This window comes from Maniola jurtina, chromosome 8 (genome assembly GCF_905333055.1).
Source record: "Maniola jurtina chromosome 8, ilManJurt1.1, whole genome shotgun sequence".
Classification (NCBI taxonomy): domain Eukaryota; kingdom Metazoa; phylum Arthropoda; class Insecta; order Lepidoptera; family Nymphalidae; genus Maniola; species Maniola jurtina.
Window position 1 is genome coordinate 6,089,486 of NC_060036.1, and position 26,475 is coordinate 6,115,960.

The 26,475-nt window shown below is 34.8% G+C and overlaps 1 protein-coding gene and 1 long non-coding RNA gene across 8 annotated transcripts in view; one reads left to right on the plus strand and one right to left on the minus strand.

Annotated features, from left to right (window-relative positions):
• Positions 1-7,267: 7,267 nt before the first annotated feature.
• Positions 7,268-26,475, minus strand: part of LOC123867780 (G protein alpha q subunit) — a 33,098-nt gene continuing 13,890 nt past the window's right edge. For 3 of the 7 annotated variants that reach the window (XM_045910041.1, XM_045910040.1, XM_045910034.1), the window contains exons 4-9: positions 25,185-25,339; positions 22,139-22,267; positions 18,247-18,376; positions 16,773-16,926; positions 15,702-15,809; positions 11,557-11,701 (exon numbers count right to left, since the gene is read on the minus strand). In XM_045910041.1, coding sequence (XP_045765997.1) covers positions 11,619-11,701; positions 15,702-15,809; positions 16,773-16,926; positions 18,247-18,376; positions 22,139-22,267; positions 25,185-25,339 — 759 coding nt within the window. In that variant the 3' untranslated portion in view covers positions 11,557-11,618. Of the gene's footprint in view, positions 8,802-11,556; positions 11,717-14,827; positions 14,936-15,701; positions 15,810-16,772; positions 16,927-18,246; positions 18,377-22,138; positions 22,268-22,654; positions 22,784-25,184; positions 25,340-26,475 lie in introns of those variants that run through there. The other 4 variants (XM_045910038.1, XM_045910036.1, XM_045910037.1 and 1 more) reach the window with 4 other exon arrangements.
• On the plus strand, positions 12,188-25,832 carry LOC123867795. Its single transcript, XR_006796504.1, has 3 exons — positions 12,188-12,832; positions 15,818-15,820; positions 25,821-25,832. It is a non-coding gene; the product is annotated as an uncharacterized LOC123867795 (long non-coding RNA).

Here is a 26,475-nt window from a genome sequence, read left to right on the forward strand (position 1 = left end):
AGTTAACCTAGAGAAAATCTAGCTAGAATATTCCGCTAGATTTTTCTTAGCCTTAATTGCACTAGGGGCGGGTTAACTATGTCCTTGTCTAAAAATATTTATTAGTAAAACTATTCTCTCGTCTTTGTAATAAAAAATGCTTTAGAGTTTAGTCTTATTCATTTCAATATTGGACAAAAGTTCCATTTAAAGTTTATTTTCTTGAGGGCGTAAACGTGAGGCGGCTTTTAAACGATCAATCAATGTGGCATCATTTATAATCAGTTCAATCCGTGGTTTTCGATTGACACCTAAAATCAAAAGCATCTAGGTTTTTCCACTAAACCATGATCATTATACGATCAATTGATTGAACTTAAGCCTTAAGTCAGATAAATCGTCTAAAGTCCGCCTAACGCATATAATGCTATGAAATGAGGTTAACCTTCATGAGCAGGGTTTAGGGAAGAAATGAGTTAGTTGATTTTATAATATGCTTAGAATCTGAGAAAGAAAGGAAATAAGTCCAAAAGTTGCGAGGTTCGGATACGTCAAAACTTATTCAATCGGTCAGTACATTACTATGACCAATTCCTGTAGATATACAAGTGTAAATTAAAAATTTATAACACCCCCGACGATCCAAAGTATTTGAGTTTTCCAAAACATCATTTTCAAATAAATAATTATGTATTTAGGCAACGTCCATCTTGACAGCTTGACATTTGTCAATTGACATAATATTAAGAACCTAACGGTTATCTAACCTTCTTTTCAACAAGAAAACTAGAAAAGAGCTGATAACTCTTAAACGGCTGAACCAATTTTTTTGGATTATAGCTAAGAACACTCTCGATCAAGCCACCTTTCAAACAAAAAAAACTAAATTAAAATCGGTTCATTCGTTTAGGCGCTACGATGCCACAGACAGATACACAGATACACAGATACACAGACACACAGATACACAGATACACAGACACACAGATACACAGATACACACGTCAAACTTATAACACCCCTCTTTTGGGTCGGGGGTTAAAAAATACATCATACAAACTAAAAAAACTCAACAAAAACAAAACCATAGTCTGTCTAAAGAAAATTGAGAGTGATTATTTATATAGCGTTTTTAGAAACCTGCAACAGTGCGGAAAATGCCAGTTTTTGTTTTGATAACCTCGCTACGGCAGTGGCGTGCGCTTCATAGAAGCATAAAGGCGTTGCTTACCCAATTTGAAATAGTTCAAGGCGCATTTTCTACACAACTTAGTAATTAAATAAACCATCAAACTGTTGCTTACCCTAGCTTTAAAATCTGTGCACGCCACTGGCTACGGGTCGATTCAAGGTAAATTGGCAGCTACAGTCCAAGTATTAAATACGTTTATTCATAGTTAAACACGGCCAAGGTAAGGGCCAGCTTATACTAAAACCAAAAAATGTAAGATTTCCATCCATCCACCATCATAGGAAAAACTTTCACATAATTGAATAGGTACCTACATGTTTAAAATAAACCAATTTTTCGTATTGACATTAATTAATGCATCACACTTACAAAGACGATTTTGAGCATTGCGTGGCTATTTATTGCAATTTGGAGTGATGTTTATAATTTTTTTTATGTTTGATCAAATAATTGGATTGTTACCAAAACTATATAAATAGACTAGCTGATGCCCGCAGCTTCGCCCGCGTGGATTTAGGGTCTGAAATCCCGTGGGAACTTTTGATTTCCCAGGACAAAAGTAGCCTATCTGTAATAGCTCGTCCCCGGGATGCAACGTGTTTCTGTACCACGTAAAAACATTTAAACGGATGATCCTTTAAAAATCTCGAGGAATCACCAGGATTTAGGAATGCAATTCCTTACAGCATCAGGGTTGAGGAGTTGCGTCCTCGAGGTCAACGACAAAGTCTTTACTTGGTACAGATACCATCAATATCAATCAATTTATAACCGACAGTTTCTATAACCCATCAGTATTGATGGTGAGGTGCCCTGCAGCATCAGGATTGAGGAGTTGGAATCCATTATTTTTATGAAACAATGTCACAAATTTCCTCTATCGATTAAAAAAAATTTACGCAAATCGGTTCAGAAATCTCGGAGATTTCGGTGTACATAGGTAGAAAAACACAACTCTCTTTTTGAAAGTCGGTTAAAAAAGTAGCCTATATTACTTCCTGGTCAATCCTCTACTCGTCTGTGAAAATCCCGTCAAAATCGGTTCAGCCGTTCCAAAGATTAGCCTTTTCAAACAGACAGACAGACAGACAGACAGACAAAAATTTTAAAAACGTGTGATTCAGTGTTTGTATCGTTCAAATAACCATATGAGCTTAATATGAGGTAGTTATTTCGAAATTACAGACAAACACTACAATTTTATTTATTAGGATAGATTAAAATTAAAGTATAAATTGGTTAAAGAACATAGTTTATTTTCACATAAAATTTTGAATAAAGTTATGCTTTATTCAACACGAAAAATCGTGTTAAACTAGCCATATAATTTGTGAAAATTGGCAAGTTCTTCTTTTTTAATCTATTAATGTGATTAAAAATCCTTATTCTAGAAAATTATGTGTCAATAGGACTATATTTTCTGATATTTAAGTAATTTTTTTTTCAGTAAGTCAAATGATTTCCAAGGACAAATATAGGGCTTCAAAGTCGAGTCTGTTATTTTTTTCATTAAAACTAGGTGCGGGCGATTGATCGTTACAAAATAAATAAAACAGTTTTTCCAATGATTGATTATTTTAAACATGTATTCAATTATGTGACAGTGTTTCGTATGATGATAAAATTGGAGCTTCAAATCTTACATTTTTTGGTTTTAGTGTAAGCGGGCCCTTAATCGACTTCCAAAAAGGTGGTGGTTCTCAATTCAAGCCGCTTTTTTCACTCTCAGCTTTCACTAGAAAGACTGACTATATTTTATATACTGGCCTCATCGTGATAGATGATTCATAACTAGAAATACTTATACCAGTATGGGCCGCGCCAAATTTTTTAATAGCTCTGAATCCTAAGGATTTTTTTCAAAAAATGACTCGAACCTAATAAATATAAATACAAGTGTAAATTAAAAATTTATAACACCCCCGACAATTAGTGAAGGTTACAGTAATAACTAGAAAAGAGCTGACTGATAACTTTCAAACGGCTAAACTGATTTTCTTGGATTATAGCTAAGAACACTCTTGATCAAGCCACCTTTCAAACAAAAAAAACTAAATTAAAATCGGTTCATTAGTTTAGGAGCTAGGATGCCACAGATAGATACACAGATACACACGTCAAACTTATAACACCCCTCTTTTTTGGTCGGGGTTAAAAACAGGTCCGGACTTCGGAAAGGTCTATTTGCATTTGTGTGTCAAACTGCGTCACAGATTAGATATCCAACAGTAGGTAGGTAACGGTTGGTAGGTAGTATTCGCTATGTTCGCGCACCAAGTTTTGTGCGATTTGTATCCGTTTCAATAAGTGGTAAGCAGGGGTTCCTTGGTTCGCATTACGTAACGATTTTTCTTTGTGCGTATATGAGTGCCGTGAACGAATTAACCCGGCATACTGTCAATTAGATACTAAAAATATTCCTGACTCACTAACTCATCAAAGCCTAGCCCAAACCCTTGGGCCGAGAAATTGAAATGACCAAATATCCCCTTTAAAAATGTAGCGGGGGCTGTTTGTACATTACGTATGTATGTGCGCTGCATTCGTAAGCACTAGAGGACGGCTTTCGTTCTGTGTCCATTACAATTTGATCTAAGGTTCCTTTAAGCGTGACTAGAACTGACAACATAAATGGCTCTGTGAATAGTTATTGACTTGGATAATTAATGTAACCCGTAAGAAACATTTGTTTCGATATCTACAAGGTCAATTTAGATTCGAAGTGAACAAAAAACCTGGCGAGATCTGTTAATAAATGTTTTAAGGTGCCCACGCACTCGAACTGAACTGCAGCTGAACTGCGCGTCGCGGCAGCGCGCTGCACGATATTCTCTCCAGCCGCGACGCGCGTATCGCGTAGCGCGGCACTGCTGTGCGTCGCGGCTGAAGAGAATATCGTGAAGCGCGCTGCAGCAACGCGCAGTTCAGTTGCAGTTCAGTTCGAGTGCGTGGGCACCTTTAACAGTAAATTCAAAATTTTTGTTAGGATTACAAAAAATAATATAAATTAAAATGCATACGACCCATAAATGCATTGGTATCACGCATTATTTATATAATTTTAATTCGAATAAATTAATTATTTATAATAATCGACGATTAAAATCAAAGATGGTAATTGATGCTGATTCGTGAAAGGAAACAAGATACAAGCACAGAATAAGGATATGATATTACATACCGTCCGTCCGTACCGTATGATATTACCGTTCGACGAAGCCGTCAGGCAGAGCAGTCGTGCGGCAACTGCGGGAAGGAGCGATACCTGACCTACGTAGTGAGGGCCCTATGTTGAAGTGTCATCATGGTATCACTTACCGCGAGATCAAAGGCGTCGGACTACTGTCTCTCTTTATACTGTGGTACAACTAAGTTTACCTATATTATATTGTTTTACGAGTCAGCATCAATTACTGATTTTTTTGTAATTATAAATAAGTAGGCTTTCAAAGTAATATGAGAAATATTGCGATATATAATATTGATTTAGATATTTTAAGTCTCGTGCCAACTTTGATTTTTCGGGATAAAGCGTGTGTCCGTCGCCGGGATGTAAGCTATCACTATATATTATTATGTAATTGCTTCAAAATCGTTTAAGGCCGTGAAAGGATAACAGATATAAGTACACACAATTTCATTTTTATAATATTAGTATGGATTATTATCATAATATTCGAGACCAGACACTTTATTAGAAAACAATTCCTTTAAATCAGAGTGTGCGTAATTTTTAATAAATACCTAAGTAAAATGATAAAAACAAGGTTATATTTTTCATAAGTCGATTTCAAAATAAAAACCCTCACTGATAAATGTTTAAATCTTTTTCTAAATCGATATATTTTATTGATAAAGTAATATTTCAATCAATAAAGGGAGTTTACAAAACTTTCATTGACTCTTACTTAAAAGGTTAAAATAAAATATAATGTAAAATTGTAACATTATTTGAGTTTTTAATATAAAACATTAAAAATACGTTAAGTATATTTTTATAATATCTAAAAATTAAAACGTTAATATAATTTGTTCGATTTCCTGTCCCGTCATATTTTAAAATCTTATGCTGCATCCAGGCAAATCCGTGACGAAACAATTTGGCTCATAGATATTATGAGGACAGGTGCATTATAGTTATTATGTTTATCTACCCACATATCTTACAATCCTGATTATGAATTCAAAAATTGCTCAAGTGCGTGCCAGAACACGGATAAGGTAGGCTCCCATAGCTATGCTAGTTACTAAAAACGTTTCAAGTCATTATTTCTTAAACAATAGTTTATTTTCAAAAATTGTCTAATATACTCAATAATGATTTAAAATATCTATGTAACGAGTATCATTCGAAGAGGTGAACCAATTTCAACTTTGGATTTTCATGTACAGACGGTACCTACCTTGAAAAATGTATACATTTTTTTTCAAAATTGTAATATGTCTCTGTGTAGCCCAGGTTTCCATAACTGTGCTAAACAACTTTTATAGTTTATTTTTAAAATCGCTGTAACAGACAGGGTTCCTAGTTTTAACTACGGAACTTTAAAAAAAGCGACTTAATGATATATTTTACTTTCGTACATCGAAAATATGATAAAAATAATATTACAGCATTGTTTTGTTATTTCGTGGCAGGGCGACTAATCGTAGTCAGCATATGGCTGACGATTTTGTCATCAGGATTTTGTCGTCATACATTATTTAATGTGTGGCATTACACCGTATTACCAATTACCAATAATAATATAATATTTGGCGTTTAAATTTGTTCTTGTTAAAAACGAAGAGCAAAAGTTCAATATCAAGAAAAGCATAGTAAAATATGTTAACAAGATTTTATGAAATTGATTTTAAGATATGAGTTTAGATAGTCCTTTATGAAACGACACATAACTTAGGTGTTAAAATATTCGTGTGATACTATTAAAAAACTCGCCTGCGGCACGGGTTTTAAACCCACACTCTGGGTTTTAATAACCTCTAAGGACTCGTTCCATAAACTATATTTTATGCCCTGGTGCAATCATCTGGAAGTCCGGATGCGGTCTTACTTAAATTCTAGAATTTAACTTATACGGCGGTGTATTGAAAGAGCGAGTACACAATAAATAATAATAATTAATCAACTGACCCTTTTATTTGTTTATTCTTCATCGCCAGTACACGCCAGGGTAAGGAAGAAATTACTTTATATTAACATAAGGACTAAGGTAAGTGTATAACAATTAATCCACCCATTTAAAAATCCCGTGGAAATGGGTGTACCACTCTGGGGTTTTTTTGTAATAACTTTAAAAAAAAAGCCTACATAGGTGGCCGACCAATTACTATTTTACTTTTTTAGGGTTCCGTACCTCAAAGCAAAAACGGAACCCTAATAGGATCACTTTGTTGTCTGTCTGTCCGTCTGTCGTCAAGAAAACCTATAGGGTACTTCCCTTTGACCTAGAACCATGAAATTTGGAAGGTAGGTAGGTCTTATAGCACAAGTAAAGGAATAAATCCGAAAACCTTGAATTTGTGTTTAAATCACAAAAAAAAATTAAAATGTGTTTCAATTTTCTAAGTAAGATAACTATACCAAGTGGGATATCATATTACCTGTATATTCTAAAACATATTTTTATGCATAATCGTTTCCGATTTATAGTGCAAAATGTCGGGAAAAATACTTGAGTACGGAACCCTCCCTGCGATTTTTACAAAAAAAATCCATTTCAAATAGGAATAAAAACAACTTTAACTACACGTTAACGATGGTTTGGCAGTAAAAGACAATTATTACTAGTGCCAACCAAAAAATGAGAATGCAATCTCTGTGCGCGTAAGTGGAATGTTAATCACGTTAGGATACGAACCCTTGGCGCCGCATGAGCATAAAAGCTGAATGAGAAAGCAAAATATCAACGAAATACTATAGTAAACGTAATATTTCTTTAGGAAACAGTAAACCACTTTTTATGAGTCAGTGTAAATAGTCTTGCATTATCTATCAAGACAAACGAAATGCAATCGCCCTGTCAGTACACCGCTGCGGCGTCGGCGGGCGGCCGGGCGGAGCGCGCGTCGTCGAAGAGTCACACTACGTATAAAAGCGCCAAGTCAAAAATATTCTACATTGCTGTACAATTACATCAAACGAAACGAAAGTTATATGTACAATGCGAACACAGATACTGCTTGGATAACATCAATAAAGTATACAGTGTTTCAAGTTTGTGCGATTAGTTCCAATTTCACATGTTTTGAGCATTTCAGACAGCTGTATCTTACTCGGAGCATACAGTTTTGCTATTGACAGTGTCGAATGGCCCAGATATGCTTTGATGGTATCGGAAGATAGGGTTCACAACAACGAATAAATAAATTCAATAAGTTACATCTCTCAAACAGAAACTTAGTCTCAGACTATAAATAAAAGTAACTAAAAATATAACACAAAGCAAAACACACATTAGCGATATACTTAGTAAAAATACTATAAAATATAGACAACAATAATAAAAGTGTATAATTAATTACATTTGTGCTTCGCGTTACGATGGCGTGCCAATAGCAAAACATGGCATCGAACTGTCCGCTCAATTCACTCAGCACATTTAGACCAAAATGTACAATATATTACATTCCTGTTGGATACTTGGCGAAAAACCATCGGCACCGCTTTTTACAATTCACATTTAGCTTCAATTTAATCTGGGTTTTTTAGTAAAAAAAGTTATACAAATGCTTCAAAAATATCCTTACACGACTAACGTAGAAACCCTCTATCAGAAATACGTCTAGTATAATGGAATTTCGGTATAAGGTAACATCAGGAAGATAACCAGACCACTGCGTAAAGGAAGCCACGACCAACAAAACATTCGCGTGCATTCGCGGAGAACACCGCCGTTATCCTATCGAGTTAAATCATTTAACGAACGCAATGTCAATTCCAATTCATCCAATATAATATATAACTGAATACAAGCTTCCGACGAAGCGCGACGATGCGACAGCGCGCGGGTCCGACGCCTGTCGCACCGAGGGACTCCATATCATTAAATAAATACCTAATAGTAGAGCGGGAGTTCCCCGCCTCGACCGCGAGGATAACGCACCTCGCCTAAGTTCATTGGACTAGTTTGTTCAAATCCATCTGGACATAATAAATGTATACTTATGTAGAAAGATATAATGGCAACAAACTTTACAAAAATCTAAAACAATGACTAAAAGCAGCACGCGGCAACGCGACTCGCCGCGACTTTAAAATGCACAATTTAATATTCACCGATACAGACACATACATAAGTTGTGAATAACTTCATCATAAAAAACTTGTCAAAAAACCTGACGCGTAATGAGGCGACCCTTCCGGATCGAGAGATGCGGTCCGTGCTAATATTGATTAAATGACTTACAATCTATTCTTAATTTCATATAAATCAGTTTAGATGGTGAGTTCATCCTCATTAGTTAATTTACACAGTCGCCGTGAAGAGATGATGTTCAAAACGCGATACGCACAATCACAGATTTGTGTCAGGAGCGGCGCTCACTTAGACGAGGTTGTACTCCTTGAGGTTGGACTGCAAGATGGTGTCTTTGACTGCTGCGAACACGAACCGGATGTTTTCAGTATCTGGAATTTGTTTACAAATTCACTTTTACAATACCACTATTTAGCTAGCAGTAATATTTTAAAGCGAATATATACGACAAAAGTAAATATAGGGCAATAAATTAATTAGGTGAGTTATTTTCCAAAATGCGTTAAGCACATGTTTTTTTTTTGTAAGATTTAGTAGCGACGGCTTAGCTTGACCCATTCAAACGATTTTTTACTTTCCAAGTAAAAATTAAATACTTTTCATACATTACGGAACTAGTTTTAGTGGAAAAGTCGTCACACACAATTGAATTCAGTAAAATATCGTGGATTTTACAGAAGTCATCCTATTTATTTTGCTCGTAGAGTGGCTCTATTCAAATGCTATTACTATGTTGGGCGACAAAAAAATTCTTGTGTTACCGCTCTAGTGCGACAATATTTTAATGACCGCTAAACAAAACAGCTGTTTTGAGTACATTTATTTTAAATACAAATGTCTACGTCTTCAAAAAGAAAAAAAAAATATTAATCACTAGAAAAGTGCATCAAAAAAGAAAAATGCATCACTAAAAAAAATACCAGCTGATGTAATACATCAGCTGTACATTTTTGCATTCTTGCAATGAGAACATTTTGCCAGAAAATTTCAGGATTTTTTTTTACCTAGAGATAGGTACTTACGAGAATATTAAATGAAAAAAATAAAATCCCTAAAGCATAACTATTCTTGCATTATTTGAGTATATTTCAATGAAATGTCCAAAGCGTATGGCTGAGTCGTCTGCATTGCTGCATGGCAGTGATTCTACTCCCGCAATAAACATTTATTTTAATTAAGAAATAATATTCTTTTCATTGACTTATACAGTTGTTTGATTGTTTTTACTCACAAATGGCTTGAAAAAACCTAGTACGATTGAGTATTGAAAATTCTCAGCGCGATTAAAACCCTTGCCTTTAGCTCAGGTATTATAATGTATTCGCGATTTTCTTATTACTGCACTTGCAACATAAACTATAAGAGTTTTGTATATTATATATGTAATATTATATGGCTAGCAAAAGTACTGCATTTCGAATCTACTATAAAATTAAGTATTATAAAACTTACACATGTAACGGCGATGGTCCTTAAAGCCCCATTACCCTGCTGTGTTAGTGTTATAACCGATAAGTCGTACTATACATAAATCCATAATTATGATGAAATAATGATTTTGTAATTTTTATATTTATCAAGTGTCCCTGAACAAAACTTTAGTTCGATATAAGCAGCAGGTTTGATTGCTTATAGTAAAAAACTATTGTCGATAACACTGTCGATTGTGAAAGCTTTTATGTCTACCAATTGCTAGAACTAGGAACTGATCGGTAGGTATGGAATTATGATTCACGAACAATATGCAAGTTGGCTATTCTAGTATAAACTTCAAATAATTGCCATCAAAGGTTTATGATTTGACCAAACCAGCTCTGCCAACAATTTTTAGACGTATATAACTTGAGGGGCATGCATTTAAGAGGGCTCTCTCCGTCACTCGTTTCATACAATCGTAGTTCCAATTTCATTTGAATATTAAGCAACCAAAGTCCATGAAATTTTGCAGACATATTCTAGAAACTAATATCTATGTCTGTGGTTTTCCAGATTCCTGTTAAAATATTCGGTTTCAAAGTTACGCGGTCTTAAAAATTTTCATACAAATGTTTGAGCCCCTGTAATTTTAAAACTACATATTTTTAGAAAAATCTAAAACACCACAGACACAGATATTAGTTTCTAGAATATGTCTGCAAAATTTCATGGACTTTGGTTGCTTAATATTCAAATAAAATTGGAACTACGATTGTATGAAACGAGTGACGGAGAGAGCCCTGTTAACCTCCCATACCAGGCCCTGCTAGGGATACATCCAGTTACTGCAGTATTTCTTGGCTGGTTACAATCAGTTTTCGTTGGCGATACCTACTCAATCACACGGAATATTAACGCTGACACACTACGTAACACGTTCCATATTATAAAAATTAATTATAACTCCAGATATTATGGGTCCTTTTCCGCCCTGGCAAGGCTTCTACAGTTTTTATATGCTTAGTAAAGTTTAAAAGTGTGTTAGAATTATACAACGAAATACATACTTATTAACTAAAAAAAGTAATAAAGCATAATATTTATCATCATAAATAACATTAGTTTACAAAAAACATTTTTTTTTGCTCATGAAATGATATTGTTTGTGTCGGCTATGGACGGTAGTGTTCCTTAAAAATTTTTAGGCAGTAAAAAAAGTGATAATCATAAAGAGATTGTTGAAAATATATTGCAAAATTACGAGCGTATAAATATGTCACTTAAGATTCGTTTTTTGCATTCCCATTTAGATTTTTCCCAGAATTTTGTGGTATAAATGATGAATATAGTAACCTATTTCACCAAGATTTAAAATCATCTGAGCAATATTATCAAGATTGTTGGAACCAAAATATGCTTCTACTATTCTTGGTTTGGTTGCGACTTGTGAGGGACACGATGAAAATATTTATAAAAAGAGCCAAAATTAATCATTTTTACCCGCCTTTCATTTATTTGGATGTAGTTTCTTTGGTTACAAAAAAATCTTAGTAATAAATATTTCAAAAAACTGACGTGCTGGATTTTTTTATTAATATTTTTATCTAGATATAGAGATTCAAAGTAACGTTACCATAAGTTTCATTTCATGAGCAAAAACCTTGTAAACTAGTGTAATTAAAACAAGAGGAACAAAATAAAACACACCTAGAAAAACAAGAAATAATATTTATTACAAATTAATATAATAATAATAATATGTTAAAACAAGTTCATGCTAAATTAAATTCTTTAAGGGCGCTTTGCATTATAGTATCTTTTACGGCACAGAATACCAATTTGATGTTTTCAGTGTCTTAAATTTCCAAAGCAGCATGCGAAAATAAAAATAAATAGAAGTAAATGATGCAAAAATAACGTGATATCAACTGTCGCACTACAAAAACTTTAGACGTAACAAAAACGTGAAGTTCGAAGTACAAACGTGTATAACGTATAAACGTGTTTAACAGGGCTCTCTCCGTCACTCGTTTCATACAATCGTAGTTCCAATTTCATTTGAATATTAAGCAACCAAAGTCCATGAAATTTTGCAGACATATTCTAGAAACTAATATCTGTGTCTGTGGTGTTTTAGATTTTTCTAAAAATATGTAGTTTTAAAATTACAGGGGCTCAAAGATTTGAATGAAAATTTTTAAGACCGCGTAACTTTGAAACCGAATATTTTAACAGAAATCTGGAAAACCACATAGATATTAGTTTCTAGAATATGTCTGCAAAATTTCATGGACTTTGGTTGCTTAATATTCAAATGAAATTGGAACTACGATTGTATGAAACGAGTGACGGAGAGAGTCCTCTTAACGTTGCTTTAGACCTTGTTTACGTTTTTGTGGTGAGACACGAAGTTATGAGTATAAGTTTTTCAAGTTGAAAACGTGACACTGGAGTTACGCTAATCTCCTTGTAGGCCGGGCCTCAAGAATATGACGATCACAGTTTGACATGACAATTCTCACGCAGTACTTAATTTAATTTTATTTATTGAACTTAAATTTATTTTTTGAATTTAATATTATTTATTGAATGTAATATGAATTATTAAATATTTTTTTTGAATCGCCTAAGCATCTCGCGTCTAACAGCCATAGAGTTTAAAGAAGAACCTTTCGGATGCAATTGACCATTTAACGCTTGATGGAAGGTCAAGTTGCTGAAAATTAGAGTACTCTACTACTAATCGGTTTTAATGAAGGATTTCTCCTTTACGCATTAATAAAATAATATTACACCGTTGATTTTCATTCAACTTGTCGATCAACTAGTTGAATTTATCAATTATTATTTATCTAGCGTTGTTATTTTAAGTTTAACGGTTGATTTAACGAGTTCGTTAATTCATCGCTAGGATCGCTAGTGTAAGGCAGATCCACACCTGCGCACGCGCACAAATCGTGCACACAATGCGCATTATAAGAACATAGTGTGGATGTGTTCACGAGTGGTCTGCGAGCGTTTCGCCTGCACGTTGTACAATTATTGACGGCGTGCACATTTTCGTGAATTTTTGGTAGTGAATACATACATGGTATACGCGTTCGCCACATGCACGTGCGCACAGAGAAAGTGACGCGGCCATAGGGGCTCCATACGCATGTTGTTCACGGGTCTTGGGCGTGCACAGGTGTGGACCCACTTGATTTGCAAGGGTGAATTTGTGGTGTTGTTGTTTGGGTGAGAACATAGTGATTACGTTGTTTTGTGTCACGTTCGTTAACTGGATAACTTGCACTCAAGGCTCCGTATAATACCCTCAATAGATTGAGAGCCCGTGAACCCTCTGAGTGACGATTTTTCTGCCCTCATTTCCCTTATGTTTAGCGTTTTTTCTTTAAATTTTATTTACACTTGATAGGGTTCATGAGCTTTTGTACCATAACCTATGGATTTTTTTAGGATTAATTTAGAATTAGTTATCTATCTGTGTGCTAAAAATCTGTTTTCTTAATCAATCATGAATAGCAAATTACATTCGCAAACTGCTAATAATAATTAAGAGCATACCACAAAAACCAAAGATAGCAAACTAAACATACCTATACAAATAAGAAAGGATAACTCACCTATGAATCCATTGGACACTCTACTTTAAATCTTATATTAATAAAGAGATTAGACTTAATAGTTATCTACATTATTGTAAATATCACTGGAGGATCTAAAGTATTTCATTGTTTTAAATATGCAGTGATTTTGAGCCAAATAATATTAATATTATAACAAAATTAACAAGCCCTATACTCTCGGGTATTATATTAAACCCAACAAAAAAACATAGAATATTATGAGTTTATATACGTTTCAAACTAGGATAAACATTTTCCATATCGTATAGCTTGACCACTGGAGGAGAGATACATAATTACCGGTACGCTAGTGCACAACTAATAACTGTTATATTGTATGGCACACCTTTTCCAGCGTACACGTATATTATGTCCAATTCAGTGCATTACACGCTCTCCGCGGGGACGTTACCCCGCCAACGTTCCATCTCGGGACTGCTTCTGAAAATTTCTATAAGCCATATAACTTTATTGGTCCGAGCCCAAGACGTAATAATCCTGAATAAGCCACTCGACGAACAATCTAGAAAGAGTACCAATGAGTTTAAAGCAAAGGTAAACCAAACAAATTCAAGTAATGTTTCGTTATAGAGAAATCCGTCTTAAAGTTTACACTATAATAATTAAGATATAGTTTCAATTCAATCTTGTTTGCGGCCGAGAAGTGAGCTGTGCAAATGAGTCTGCGCAGGTACAGGACGGAAAGGCAGCAACAGAAAATACAGGATGTAACCAAAACGCTAGCGGCCGAAGACAGGTGATAGGACTGATTATTACTGATAAGATATTTAAAAAAACACAAAACAATAGATTTCAAAAATCATGTAATTTAAAAAGTTCACAATATATTGCAAAGTAGCCGATGCCCGCGACTTCGTTCGCGTGGATGTAGGTTTTTTAAAATTCCCATGGGAACTCTTTGATTTTCCGGGATAAAAATTAGCCTATGTGCTAATCCAAGGTATAATCTATCTCCATTCTAAATTTCAGCCCAATCCGTCCGGTAGTTTTTGCGTGAAGGAGAACAAATATACACACACACACACATACAAACTTTCTCCTTTATAATATTAGTGTGAAGTGTGATGCAAGACTGACACTAGAGGTCAATGAATGTTGCGTAAATATGCTACTAGGAGACAAAGGCGCGTCATAGGCGGGACATTGACCCGAGTTTTGCACGGGTTTGAAAAGTACAATTTATGGCAAATGGTTATTGGCATGACATTGTGTTTAGTTAGTATAATAATAACGCTAAGTTTTTGCTAGCGTTCTGGATACTCTGTACATATAATAATATATCATTGAATAACTTCTCAGCCGCCAATAAGTTTGGATTGCACTGTACTCACCAGTTGCACACGTGAAATGCGAGTAGATAATTTTCTCAGCATCGGGATTGAGGTCGACGAACATTCGCAGAATGAACTCGCGCGCAGTGCTGGCGTCGCGTTGTGGACCTGAGTGCATCACTAGCTTGTACTACACATACTTATAGCACAACAAACAAACTGTTTTACTGGTTGAACCTTTTTTTTTGTAACGTGATAGTTTAACAGGTAGCGATGTACTAAAGTTACGATCTAACCTACGAGTAAAGCTAATAAGTAATATTATTTTATTAACCACGAATCTAAATAAAGGTGTATCGAGCGCTCCCTAATACTTGCTATCCCTCTTCGACTGAGCGAGAGTCCTATGAGATTGGTGTCCAACCTCACGCACTCGCCCGACAGTCAGAGAAGTATAGAGATAAGTAGGTATCCCTCTTCGTCTGACTCAGCAGTGGAAGAGGGATAGCGTTAAGTAGGTATTTGCTCCAAAGATATAAGGGCGCGCTTGATACACTTTTATCTATTCACTCGTGATATTAATCTAAACATTTACATCAACTTTATTTAAAAAAGAATCTGTAATTGAACAAACCGTAAGAATATTAAATACCGTAAGAATTTCTGGTTACGCGGCTCTGACTCTCTACGAGATAGAAACCGTAACAACGCATGTTTATTTATTGTTCTTTTATGCTTATTTTATATAGGCACATTTTTTCAAACAGAATTTTCAACCAATAAAAACAATTTGCATCTAACTATATATCTACAAAACAACTCAGTAGCTTGGCCTACTTCCACACAAAAAAAATCACTATTTTGAACAGCAGGTAGATTTTACAAAAAATCTCATGTTCAATGATATATCTAGCGCATAATATATTATGTCCACCTGTGGCTGTAGTGAAATGTGAATAACACTGTCTTTCAGGATCAGGGTTTTCTTTTAAATACTTCTGAAGAATGTATTCCCGGGCAGGTATTGGATCGCATTTTGGACCTTGTAAGATTGTTAAAATATATTATTATACAAAGAGCCCTTCAAATCTTCACATATTTAAACGTTGAAACTGAGACGTTGCAGTACATCAGTTTACATATTATGTTTTTTGAAGTAATCACGTTCAGTAATTCGGAAGTTATAAGGCTCAACTCAACGGACGGACAAGTGCAATTTCACTCAAGTAGATTCAGAGACCTCGCTTTGCTCGGTCAACTAAAATAAAAGGAAAAAGGGTCTCTTTCATTATGCTCCCTGCGAAAAAGGATAGCATTCGATTTAAGCCTGTCAATTTGGTTTAGTTAAGTGATTGTGTACTACGGAATTGGTCACACTATCATCTTTTTTATACATAATCTGATATATTTGCGTATCCTATGCGTGAGCGCGTCATTTATGCGATTGAGTTGAAACTTTCAAGGACAATAATTATTATTGTTATTGGCACATGGGTGAAGGGCTTTGACGTAATAACAGCAACATACAATAGGTGGCGCACGAGTCGTGAATTGAAAGAGGCATTACAACAAATACCGGGTTTCAGCTTGTTAATCTTCTATCGTCGACTAGTTTGAGGGACTCATCTATTAGACGACTAGTCACCCATGTACTGTATTTTTGCAAGTTTACAAGATATTGTAGTGGCAGGCTCCGTTAACTCAACATATGTATATCAAGTCCACAGCAACCCATTCAATGGCTCCTTTAAGTAAGTTATTAGCATCCAAGTCCCTTGCAATACCTGCACTCAGTTTAGTTTAGTGAAACTTATTGATGTATTGAGTTCCACTTATTGATGTATATCCAGTTAGTATATCAGTCTCAACAATTTAGATTAATTCTCTCATGAAACTGCTAGGTATTGAACCTATGTTCCCGCGCAAGCTTAGGGTATGCATGCATTTTGGCCCGTGATGGTACAAAACAATTATAATTAAATATCATTTAAATAAAGCGCCATACCATCGTATTCCGGGAAGTAGTCTACAAGATGCGAGTACATGATCTTCTCTTCCAGTAAATCCTTTTTGTTCAAAAACAGAATGACCGACGAGTGTTGGAACCATGGATACGTGATGATCGTCTTAAACAACGCTTTTGATTCTTCCATTCGGTTCTGTAAGGTAAAATAATATAAACTATTTATTTTTCTATGCCTGTATTAATTAAATAATTATGCGCAAACAACGTATTTTCGATGTGGCGATGGCGAGAGCCATGTCCGGCATTTTATCTGTGACCAAATATGAATTTGGTCACAGATAAAATGCCGGACATGGCTCTCGCCATGAGCTATGTCAGTTACTTTGTTTTCCTTGGGATTTCCTCATGGAAATCCCAAGAAAAACAAAGTAACTGACATAGCTCAACGGGTTGCCAAGCTGAAGTGGCAAAGGGCGGGGCACGTAGCTCGAAAACCCGGTAGATGTTGGGGTTTTAAGGCGCTAGAATGGCGACCTTAAACCGGAAAGCGCCAGCGTTGGCATGCCTCTCTACTAAGTGGACAGACATCAAACAAATCGCAGGGAGTTCAAGCGGCAAACGGCCGGGCATGTGGAAGACTTTACAAGAGTTTTATATCCAGTAGTGGGCGATGTCACGATCGGTTCAGATAACAAGTGTAAATTAAAAATTTATAACACCCCCGACGATCCAAAGTATCTGAGTTTTCCAAAACATCATTTTCAAATAAATAATTATGTATTTAGGCAACGTCCATCTTGACAGCTTGACATTTGTCAATTGACATAATATTATGAACCTAACGGTTATCTAACCTTCTTTTCTACAAGAAAACTAGAAAAGAGCTGATAACTCTTAAACGGCTGAACCAATTTTTTTAGATTATAGCTAAGAACACTCTCGATCAAGCCACCTTTCAAACAAAAAAACTAAATTAAAATCGGTTCATTCGTTTAGGCGCTACGATGCCACAGACAGATACACAGATACACAGACACACAGATACACAGATACACACGTTAAACTTATAACACCCCTCTTTTTGGGTCGGGGGTTAAAAAGAGATAAACGATAATGGAGCGGGTGGTTGTGCGCATCCGTTGATTACACTGACAGACTTCTTTTTCGTGGCACTAACTGCGTATGCGAACCCCAATATCCTATTATATCGGTGGTGCTGAATCTTTCTCTTTCAGTCTTTTTTGAATAATTATGTAGCTACTTACCTATATAATACTATAAATTATTCATTATATCGACTGAACTGAACTGATTCGGTACTGTCTCGCTAATGTACGTGCTTTTTAAAACTTTTGTTCCAAGCTAGTAACTGTTTGGAACTATGACACTGCGAAGTCCAAAATATAATGAAATGAAATCTTTAAACAATTGAAATATTGCCAGTTTACAGTCAATATAGTATAGTAGTGTAGTAATAAACTATCCATAATAAAAATATTCATTATAAACTCACCTCATTTTCAGACTCGAATAAAATTTGATCATATTCACTAAGAGCTACTAAGAATATGATAGATGTGACGTTTTCAAAACAGTGAATCCACTTCCTTCTTTCCGACCTCTGGCCCCCTACGTCCACCATCCTGTTAAGCCAATTTGATCGATTAATATCTATGTAAAATCCACAAATGCGAAAGTGTCTGTCTGTCTGACGAAATTTGATACAAAGATAGCTTGCATTTCTGTGACGGATAGGCTACTTTTTATCCCAGAACATTAAAATCCCAAAGGATTTTCAAAAACTAAATTCACGCGGACGAGTTTGTGGACATGTTCTAGTATTTCAAGAACAAAATCTAATATCAGTTATAAACACTTGCAGAGTAATATATTATTTTATTTGCATTTACAGTATCTATATCTACTTAGTTTAAGCAATGTAGTTTAAAATGAAACCTGTTAAAGACGGAAACATACTTTTAACCGCGTTTCATCTAGTATCATGCTATGTAAATAGTATAGGCTACCCGAAACCATAAGTTGTTAGAATGGTGATTGGGATAGCTTCAGGGTAACAAAACATAAGAGATAGTACAATACAGAGAAAAAACGTGCCAAGGTGCAAAGTCAGCCTTATCATTAAAAATGAGCAGATTCTAATTCTACTAAATTCTACAATACCCAATACAACATGCATTTTTATAAAGCTTTGCAAAAATATCACCCATAAAACAACTCCATTGACTCCACCTGAATTAAATAGTTATTTATGTTTAGCTATTTCAATTACATATTATATAACTAATATTATAAAGGCGAAAGTTTGTATATGTGTGTGTGTGTGTATGTTTGTTACTCCTTCACGCAAAAACCACTGAACGGATTTGGCTGAAAGTAATGGAGATAGATAATATCCTGGATTAGCATATAGATTACTTTTTATCCCGGAAAACCAAAAAGTTTCCCCAGAATTTCGAAAAACCTAAATCCACGCGGACGAAGTCGCGGGCGTCAACTAGTATTATATAAAAGACCAATTAAAAATATGAATTTATTCATCACAAAGGAAAAATGATAAAAAGAGATGCATTTTTAGTTTTAATCAGTATTATCTCGCATCCCGATACGTTGATATCTTCACCTTACTCAAAGATAAACTCAACTTAAAGATATCAATTTGTAAGATCAAAGTTTACATAAAAGACAAAAAAAAAACATAATATTACATTATAATTAACTCATTAATTACACATAAGTATTTTTTGATAATTTGATGCTATATTTTCACATTTTTATTTTACCTTTTACAAGTATTATATCTAAAAACAATAAAACAATGTGGCATATTTAATAAAAAATATTATTTATGTAAATATATATTATATGTGTATTAAAATTCACGCGGTTGAGCCTCGATAGCTTAACGGTTGAGGAGCGGACTGAATTCCGAAATGTCGGCGGTTCAAACCCCACCCGTTGCACTATTGTCGTACCCACTCCTGGCATAAGCATAGTCATGATTAACATGGCTAATATTCTTTAAAAAAAATATATTTATAACTACCTAACATGTAACTCCGTCGAATCTGTATTCCAACATTTCAGACACTGGAGACAGCCTTTGCCAGTTGAACCTTTGTAGAGCCAATGACTTATGAAACCATGAAAGTGCAGAATTAGTGTGATAAAATACAAGTTTCGTAACACTCAATTTGTATATTTTATACTTCTTTAATAGTTGATCTATATTTCTTTGATTAAATCAATAACACCATTAATTTATTTTTCAACATAAGTTATTTAAACAATTTCTTCAAGTTGAAAATTTAGATTCAAACTTGAATTAGCTGAAAATATTTTCAAACAATTATGATAATAAAATACATTAAAATAAATATTAATTAGTGAACCAAACAAACTAGACATAAAGCACAGCAAATCAGCAACAAAGATTATTTTGTTAAAAATGATATAATGTAGGTAATGTCGACTGGCCATGATTTTGTTTTATATTACCTTACTTCACATGTTTTTCATTCAATGTAATTATTTGTTAGTAATTCAAAAAAGTCTAAAATTAAAATTTATGTGGATGTATATATTTTTCTTGATATAAATTGTATACTGTTTATAATTAATAGTTCTAATTAGTGACTCGGCACAAGGACGTATGATAAGGGCAATAATGTGTTAATTTTCAGGCAATGGGACAAAATATGTGATTTGTTTAAATGATAAAATCATTTATTTCTGATTACAAGGAATACAACAATTAGTATTTGTATTGTATTTTAGGACTAGCTGATGCCCGCAGCTTCGCCCGCGTGAATTTAGGGTCTGAAATCCCGTGGGAACTTTTGATTTCCCAGGACAAAAGTAGACTATCCGTAATAGCCCGTCCCGGGGACGCAACGTGTTTCTGTACAACGCAAAAACATTTAAACGGATGATCCTTTAAAAATCCCGAGGGATCACCAGGATTTAGGAATGCAATTCCTTACAGCATCAGGGGTGAGGAGTTGGGTCCTCGAAGTCAACGACAAAGTCTTTACTTGATACAGATACCTTCAATATCAATCAATTTATAACTGACAGTTTCTAAATCCCATCAGTATTGATGGTGAGGTCCCCTGCAGCATCAGTATTGAGGAGTTGGAATCCAATTTTTTTATGAAACAATGTCACAAAGTTCCTCTATCGATTAAAAAAAATATTACGCAAATCGGTTCAGAAATCTCGGAGATTTCGGTGTACATAGGCAGAAAAACACAACTCCCTTTTTGAAAGTCGGTTAAAAAAGTAGCCTATGTTACACCCTGGTCAATTCTCTACTTGTCTGTGAAAATCCCGTCAAAATCGGTTCAGCCGTTCCGAAGATTAGCCTTTTCAAACAGACAGACAGACAAAAATTTTGAATACGTGTGATTCAGTGTTGGTATCGTTCAAATAACCATATGAGCTTAATGTGAGGTAATTATTTCGAAATTACAGACAGACACTCCAATTTTATTTATTAGTAGTATATAGATTACGATAATAGATAGTCGGGGTGTTTCGCGAGTGCATTGTTCATGAATAAATCTTTATTTGTTCCAAATTGTGACGAAAGGTACAGAGATTGCTTGCGTGGTATAGGTTACTTTTAGTTCCGGAAATTGAAAGATTTCCCTCAGGATTTTTAAAATCCTTAATTTAGCTGTTATACATAATTTGATTAATATAGATGTTAGTCAATACTTTAAAACCACGAAATAAATGATAAATTGAAATTTGGAACATATTCTTTTACTGTTGATCATGGGAATGATAAATCAATAAATACAAATGAAATAGTAAGTATATATAATGCAAATGTGTTTTTCAGGCAGTTAGGTTTATATGATTCTATTAGGTACCAGAAAAGTATCACTCTTTATTATTCAATTTCTTTTTCATTTGGTTGGTTCTAGTCATATACGGAGTGGTTTTTTAGGAACATAGAGTGTGGTTGATAATAATAACAATAAATGGTTAAAACATTTATGTAGGTAACAAAAGGATTACAAGACAAACGTTAGTCGAAATACTTAGAAGAAAAACAAGCGAATACCACAAAATACCGGTTTAGAAATAATTTATTTTTTCTTAAATATTAATTCAATATTAATATGTAGAGGAAAACTCTCTTTTTACCATTTTTCTATTTCCTTTTACGTTGTATGAATAATAATAAATCAGTAAGTAGGCATATACTAAAGGTAGGTAAAGTAGTGAAAGGGTCGCGACATAGCACTGCCAAGGGGCGTGACATAGCATTACTAAGGGTTCGTGATATTGGATTACTAAGAGGTCAAGACACCAGTGCCAAGGTACCGCGAGTTAGCTTTCCTAAGGGGGCACGACCCAAACATGTACATCGAACGTACCTAAAAATTATGCCGTCAAGGTCGAAAGGATACTCAAGAATACCAGTAGTGGGCTGTCGAGCTCGAAGAATATCCTGCTCAGTAGGTAGATAGTCGGCAGCCTCAATTCTAGCCAAATCGCTTAGATAACTGTAAATTCATGCAACTTACTAATGCATAAAACATACAGGCACGTTATACACAATAAAGCTCAATGCAAATTGTCTCACTAAGGCTATATTTAAATAAACAACAAATTATAGAAAAATAAATTACTATATAGTAATTACTATTTTGTACTATTTCGCGGCAAAATAACTTGCTCACATTGTACATCCGAGCAAGTTATTTGATGCATTGCAAACGTAAAAACAATTTGCATCTTTGTTTTCTTGTTCAAACCCTGTTAACAACAATAAATATAATATTATGAAACAAGAAGTACAACATCGACATGCAGTTTGAACCCTGATAGATATAGAAATGTGCAGTTAAGTTAAGGCGAAGCATGCACATCTTACAGTTGAGCGCGTTTACCTAAATCTTATCTCTTCCAAGTCAAAGGGGTACTCAATGATACCCGTTGTGGGCACTCTCACACGCAGAATGTCCTGTTCAGTTGGTAAGTAATTTGGTGCCGCGACGCGGTCGATCTCCTGTAAGTAGCTATAGGAAATTGGGAAATTTAGTGGCAAATATAAAGTTCTCCCTAGTTTTAGGCACCATGATTTTACCCATCATAATTTATTATTTATACTTAAAAAGGCAAGCCGATAAAGGGTCTTTTTTATAGTTGCTATTTGACATTTAAGTTGAACAAAGTTGGGCCTAATAATAAAAATAATATAATTGTAGTAAAAAGGTTCAAGCGCACTAGTTTTAAAATACACCGCCTATGCTTGTAAAATATCCAAAGTTCATGTTTTTCGCATGAATTATTAATTTATATCGGCGTTGATGAATCAGCCTCTCTATCAGTTAGGGTCTCAGGGCGACTCATTGCATAGTGACCCTAAATAGATTAGTTTGAGTACTGGAGATAATTTTGAACCTATGTCAATTGCGGCTTTCCCACTACGGAGATAACTAGCCACGGCTTTTAATACGTTTAAATAAACGTTTAGTTTGTTACTGAACCATACCGCCGAAACATATTTGACACATAGATCGCTGCATCAGTGTCATATATGAGAAAAATAGCACTGAACCAGTTCACAAAAGATTATCTTAGAAAGAGAGAATCTTAAGATTCACATGTCAATGCACATAGCATACAAACACTACAATGTAGAACATGATTTAAAAAACTGCTCATAAATGTTTGCAGGCATATGTAATTAAATTAAAAGGATTTTTCGCAAATGGATTTCACTATCGTATTACAAGTAACTAATTGAATTACCTCCGTCGCTGGAGTTAATGTTGTTTCGTATACGTTAAGTTAAAAAGCGTGAATTAATGATTATTGGAATCATTACGAACATCAGATGTCAAATCAATGTCATCAAGCTCATGATTACCACGTAGTTATTGCTATCATCATCGCAAGTAGTATTGAATTCAAAGACGTTGCTATGGTTACCTACTAAAATTCTATTTTTGACCCCTGAACAAAAGAAGGGATGGTAAGAGTATGTACCTATATAAGTTTAACCACTTGAGCGACATTACAAAATAAATGATACTAATAAATAGGTAGGTCTTCCATCTGAATATTTAGAAAACAACAGCTGTTATGTATTTTAATAACAATATGAATAAACAAGTATCGCTTATGCCTATTTAATTGGTCATTCATATTATCATAACAAAGATGATGTGATCAAATTGATGTACTAACAGCTATTTTAATAACTGGACATAATTTTCTCCCTAATCATTCGACCATGATTTAATTGAATAGTGAAGCAAGTGTTTTTACTTTTGATAATAATAATGAATGACAGATGACATATCGTCGATTCAGAATCAAAACGAGAGCTCCCTCACTCTAGTTTACTCTGTAATGGATATCATTCATGAATGTATAAAGGCTAAAAAAGATAGATTGATCGTCATCTCCCCGGCGCCCTTGTTTTAACATGAGCATGTACTAATGTGATAAGTCAAAATTGAAGTGACGAGAAGGCTTTTGACCGAGTACCTCGAAAACTGATATGGGAGGCTCTACGATCCCAACAGGTGCCTGAACATTACATTAAGTTAGTGAAGGATATGTACTTTGATATAACCACCAAAGTACGAAGACCAGCTGGGATTAGTGACGATTTTAAAGTTGAGGTGGGAATTCACCAGGGCTCGACACTGAGTCCTCTCCTTTTTAATCTAGGGATGAATCATCTCACATCTAATATACAGGAGCAGCCACCTTGGGATCTTCTTTATGCGGACGATGTAGTACTTATAAGAGAAAACCCAACTGAACTTCAAAACACCCTTGAAACATGGAGGGCAACTCTTGAGGATTTAAGAGTAAGTCAAGGAAAAACCGAATACATGTGCTGTAATTTTGGTGGTATCGACAAAGGCGCTACCATACAACTGCAAGGAAATCCAGTAAAGGTTGATATGTTCAAATATCTAGGCTCAATGGTGTCAAACAAGGGAACTATTGATGCTGACATCACACACAGAATAAACACAGGATGGATGAAATGGAGGGAACTTTCTGGATTGATGTGCGATCAACGGATGCCTATTCGTATTAAAGGCAAAGTTTATAAGACTGCTATTTGCCCTGTTCTAATCAATGGCTTGGAGTGCTGGGCTGTAAAAAAAACCCAGGTTTCTAGGATTCATGTAATCCCTGAAAGGGAGCTAATTATTTTGGAAGAGATTTAACGATTTAACATACTAACTTAACTATTTATTATCGCAATATACCTTACTTTATTACCTTTTAAACATTAATAATATTATTGTACCTAAATCTTCTGTACTAGCCATTTATTAACGTTTATACTGTGTGTCTTTTAGTTGTAAATCTTATATTTTTATGTAAATATTTGTATGTATAAAAAAAATTGTTTGTTAGTCAAATAAAATAAAAAAATAAAATAATACTCACTATTTGGCAGAGTCGGTGAGCTGGTATTCTCGCCTGCGGTCGTAGCACTCCTGTATGCCGGAGTCGGCCCACAGCGCCTTGATCGCTTCCACGTAGGGGCTCTCGAACGTCGTCACGCTCTCGTAGTCGATTGACGATATCAACTCCGCCTTTTCCTGAAAATATAAATAATAGGTAATATTAAATTCGCTCCCAAACAGTGTTGGAATGGTTTACCAACACCAATTTTTAAAGTAAAACACAAAACACACCTAGAAACGCAAAAAAATGAATCTTTCATAAATTACTTATTGTCGCTGCGCGAACATTAATTATAGTTATTATATATTAATTATATGACAATTTTATATTTTCAGCACCTTACAGATGAAAAATGTAAATTTACAAATCTGAAGTGTTTGTAGAATTCGATTTAAATAATAATATAATTAACCTCTCTATTAAATTAATTATAATGTAATACTAATGATAGATTAATTAGAAAAAGTAACTTGGCTGCGTTTTTAATTTATGATAGATATTTCTATCTATTTAGGTGCCTATGTAATCTCGTTTTCGTAGCCATAGGTGTAAAATAAACAGAAGTTAAATTATATAATTAACTGACCACGAATTATATTAATTACTCAAAGCGAGTGATGTGGTTTGGAGCCGACAGCATATATAATTAGTCAATTGCGCTTGTCGACATTCGGCGTAGTTGGTAACTGAACACTAGTATAATTACACAGATTACAGACTGAACTTGGCCTACATGTTAATGCCTTCCCTCGGAAACACAAGCAGGTCGGTTCCCGTTTTACATTACTAACGGAAGATACTAATAAATAGTGACATCACCATTCGAAAATTGAGGGAAAGAGCAGCGTCGATAGAAGAAAGTCGTGGCTTAGAAACATCCGAGAATTGACTGGGATAGCCAACGTAGCAAACTTTTGTATTTGGCGAAAGATAACATATTACATGACGAGATGACGGCCAACCTGCAATAGACGAGAGGCAGAAGAATATTCGAAACATCAGCTTCCTATTTTAAGCTTGCAGGAGGCAAAATGGCAATCAATAACATAAAACATGTAGACTGTCAATGGCCGAGACACCAACATCATCATCAACTCATCGCCACGGGTCTCCTCTCAGAATGAAAAAGGTTTGGCCATAATCCACCACGCTGGCCAAAAATAGATTGCCAAACTGCTTACACGTTTGAGAAAATAATGGCTAACTCTCAAGCATGCAGGTTCCTCACGATGTTTTTCCTTCAATGTCGAAACACACAATACATAAAGTT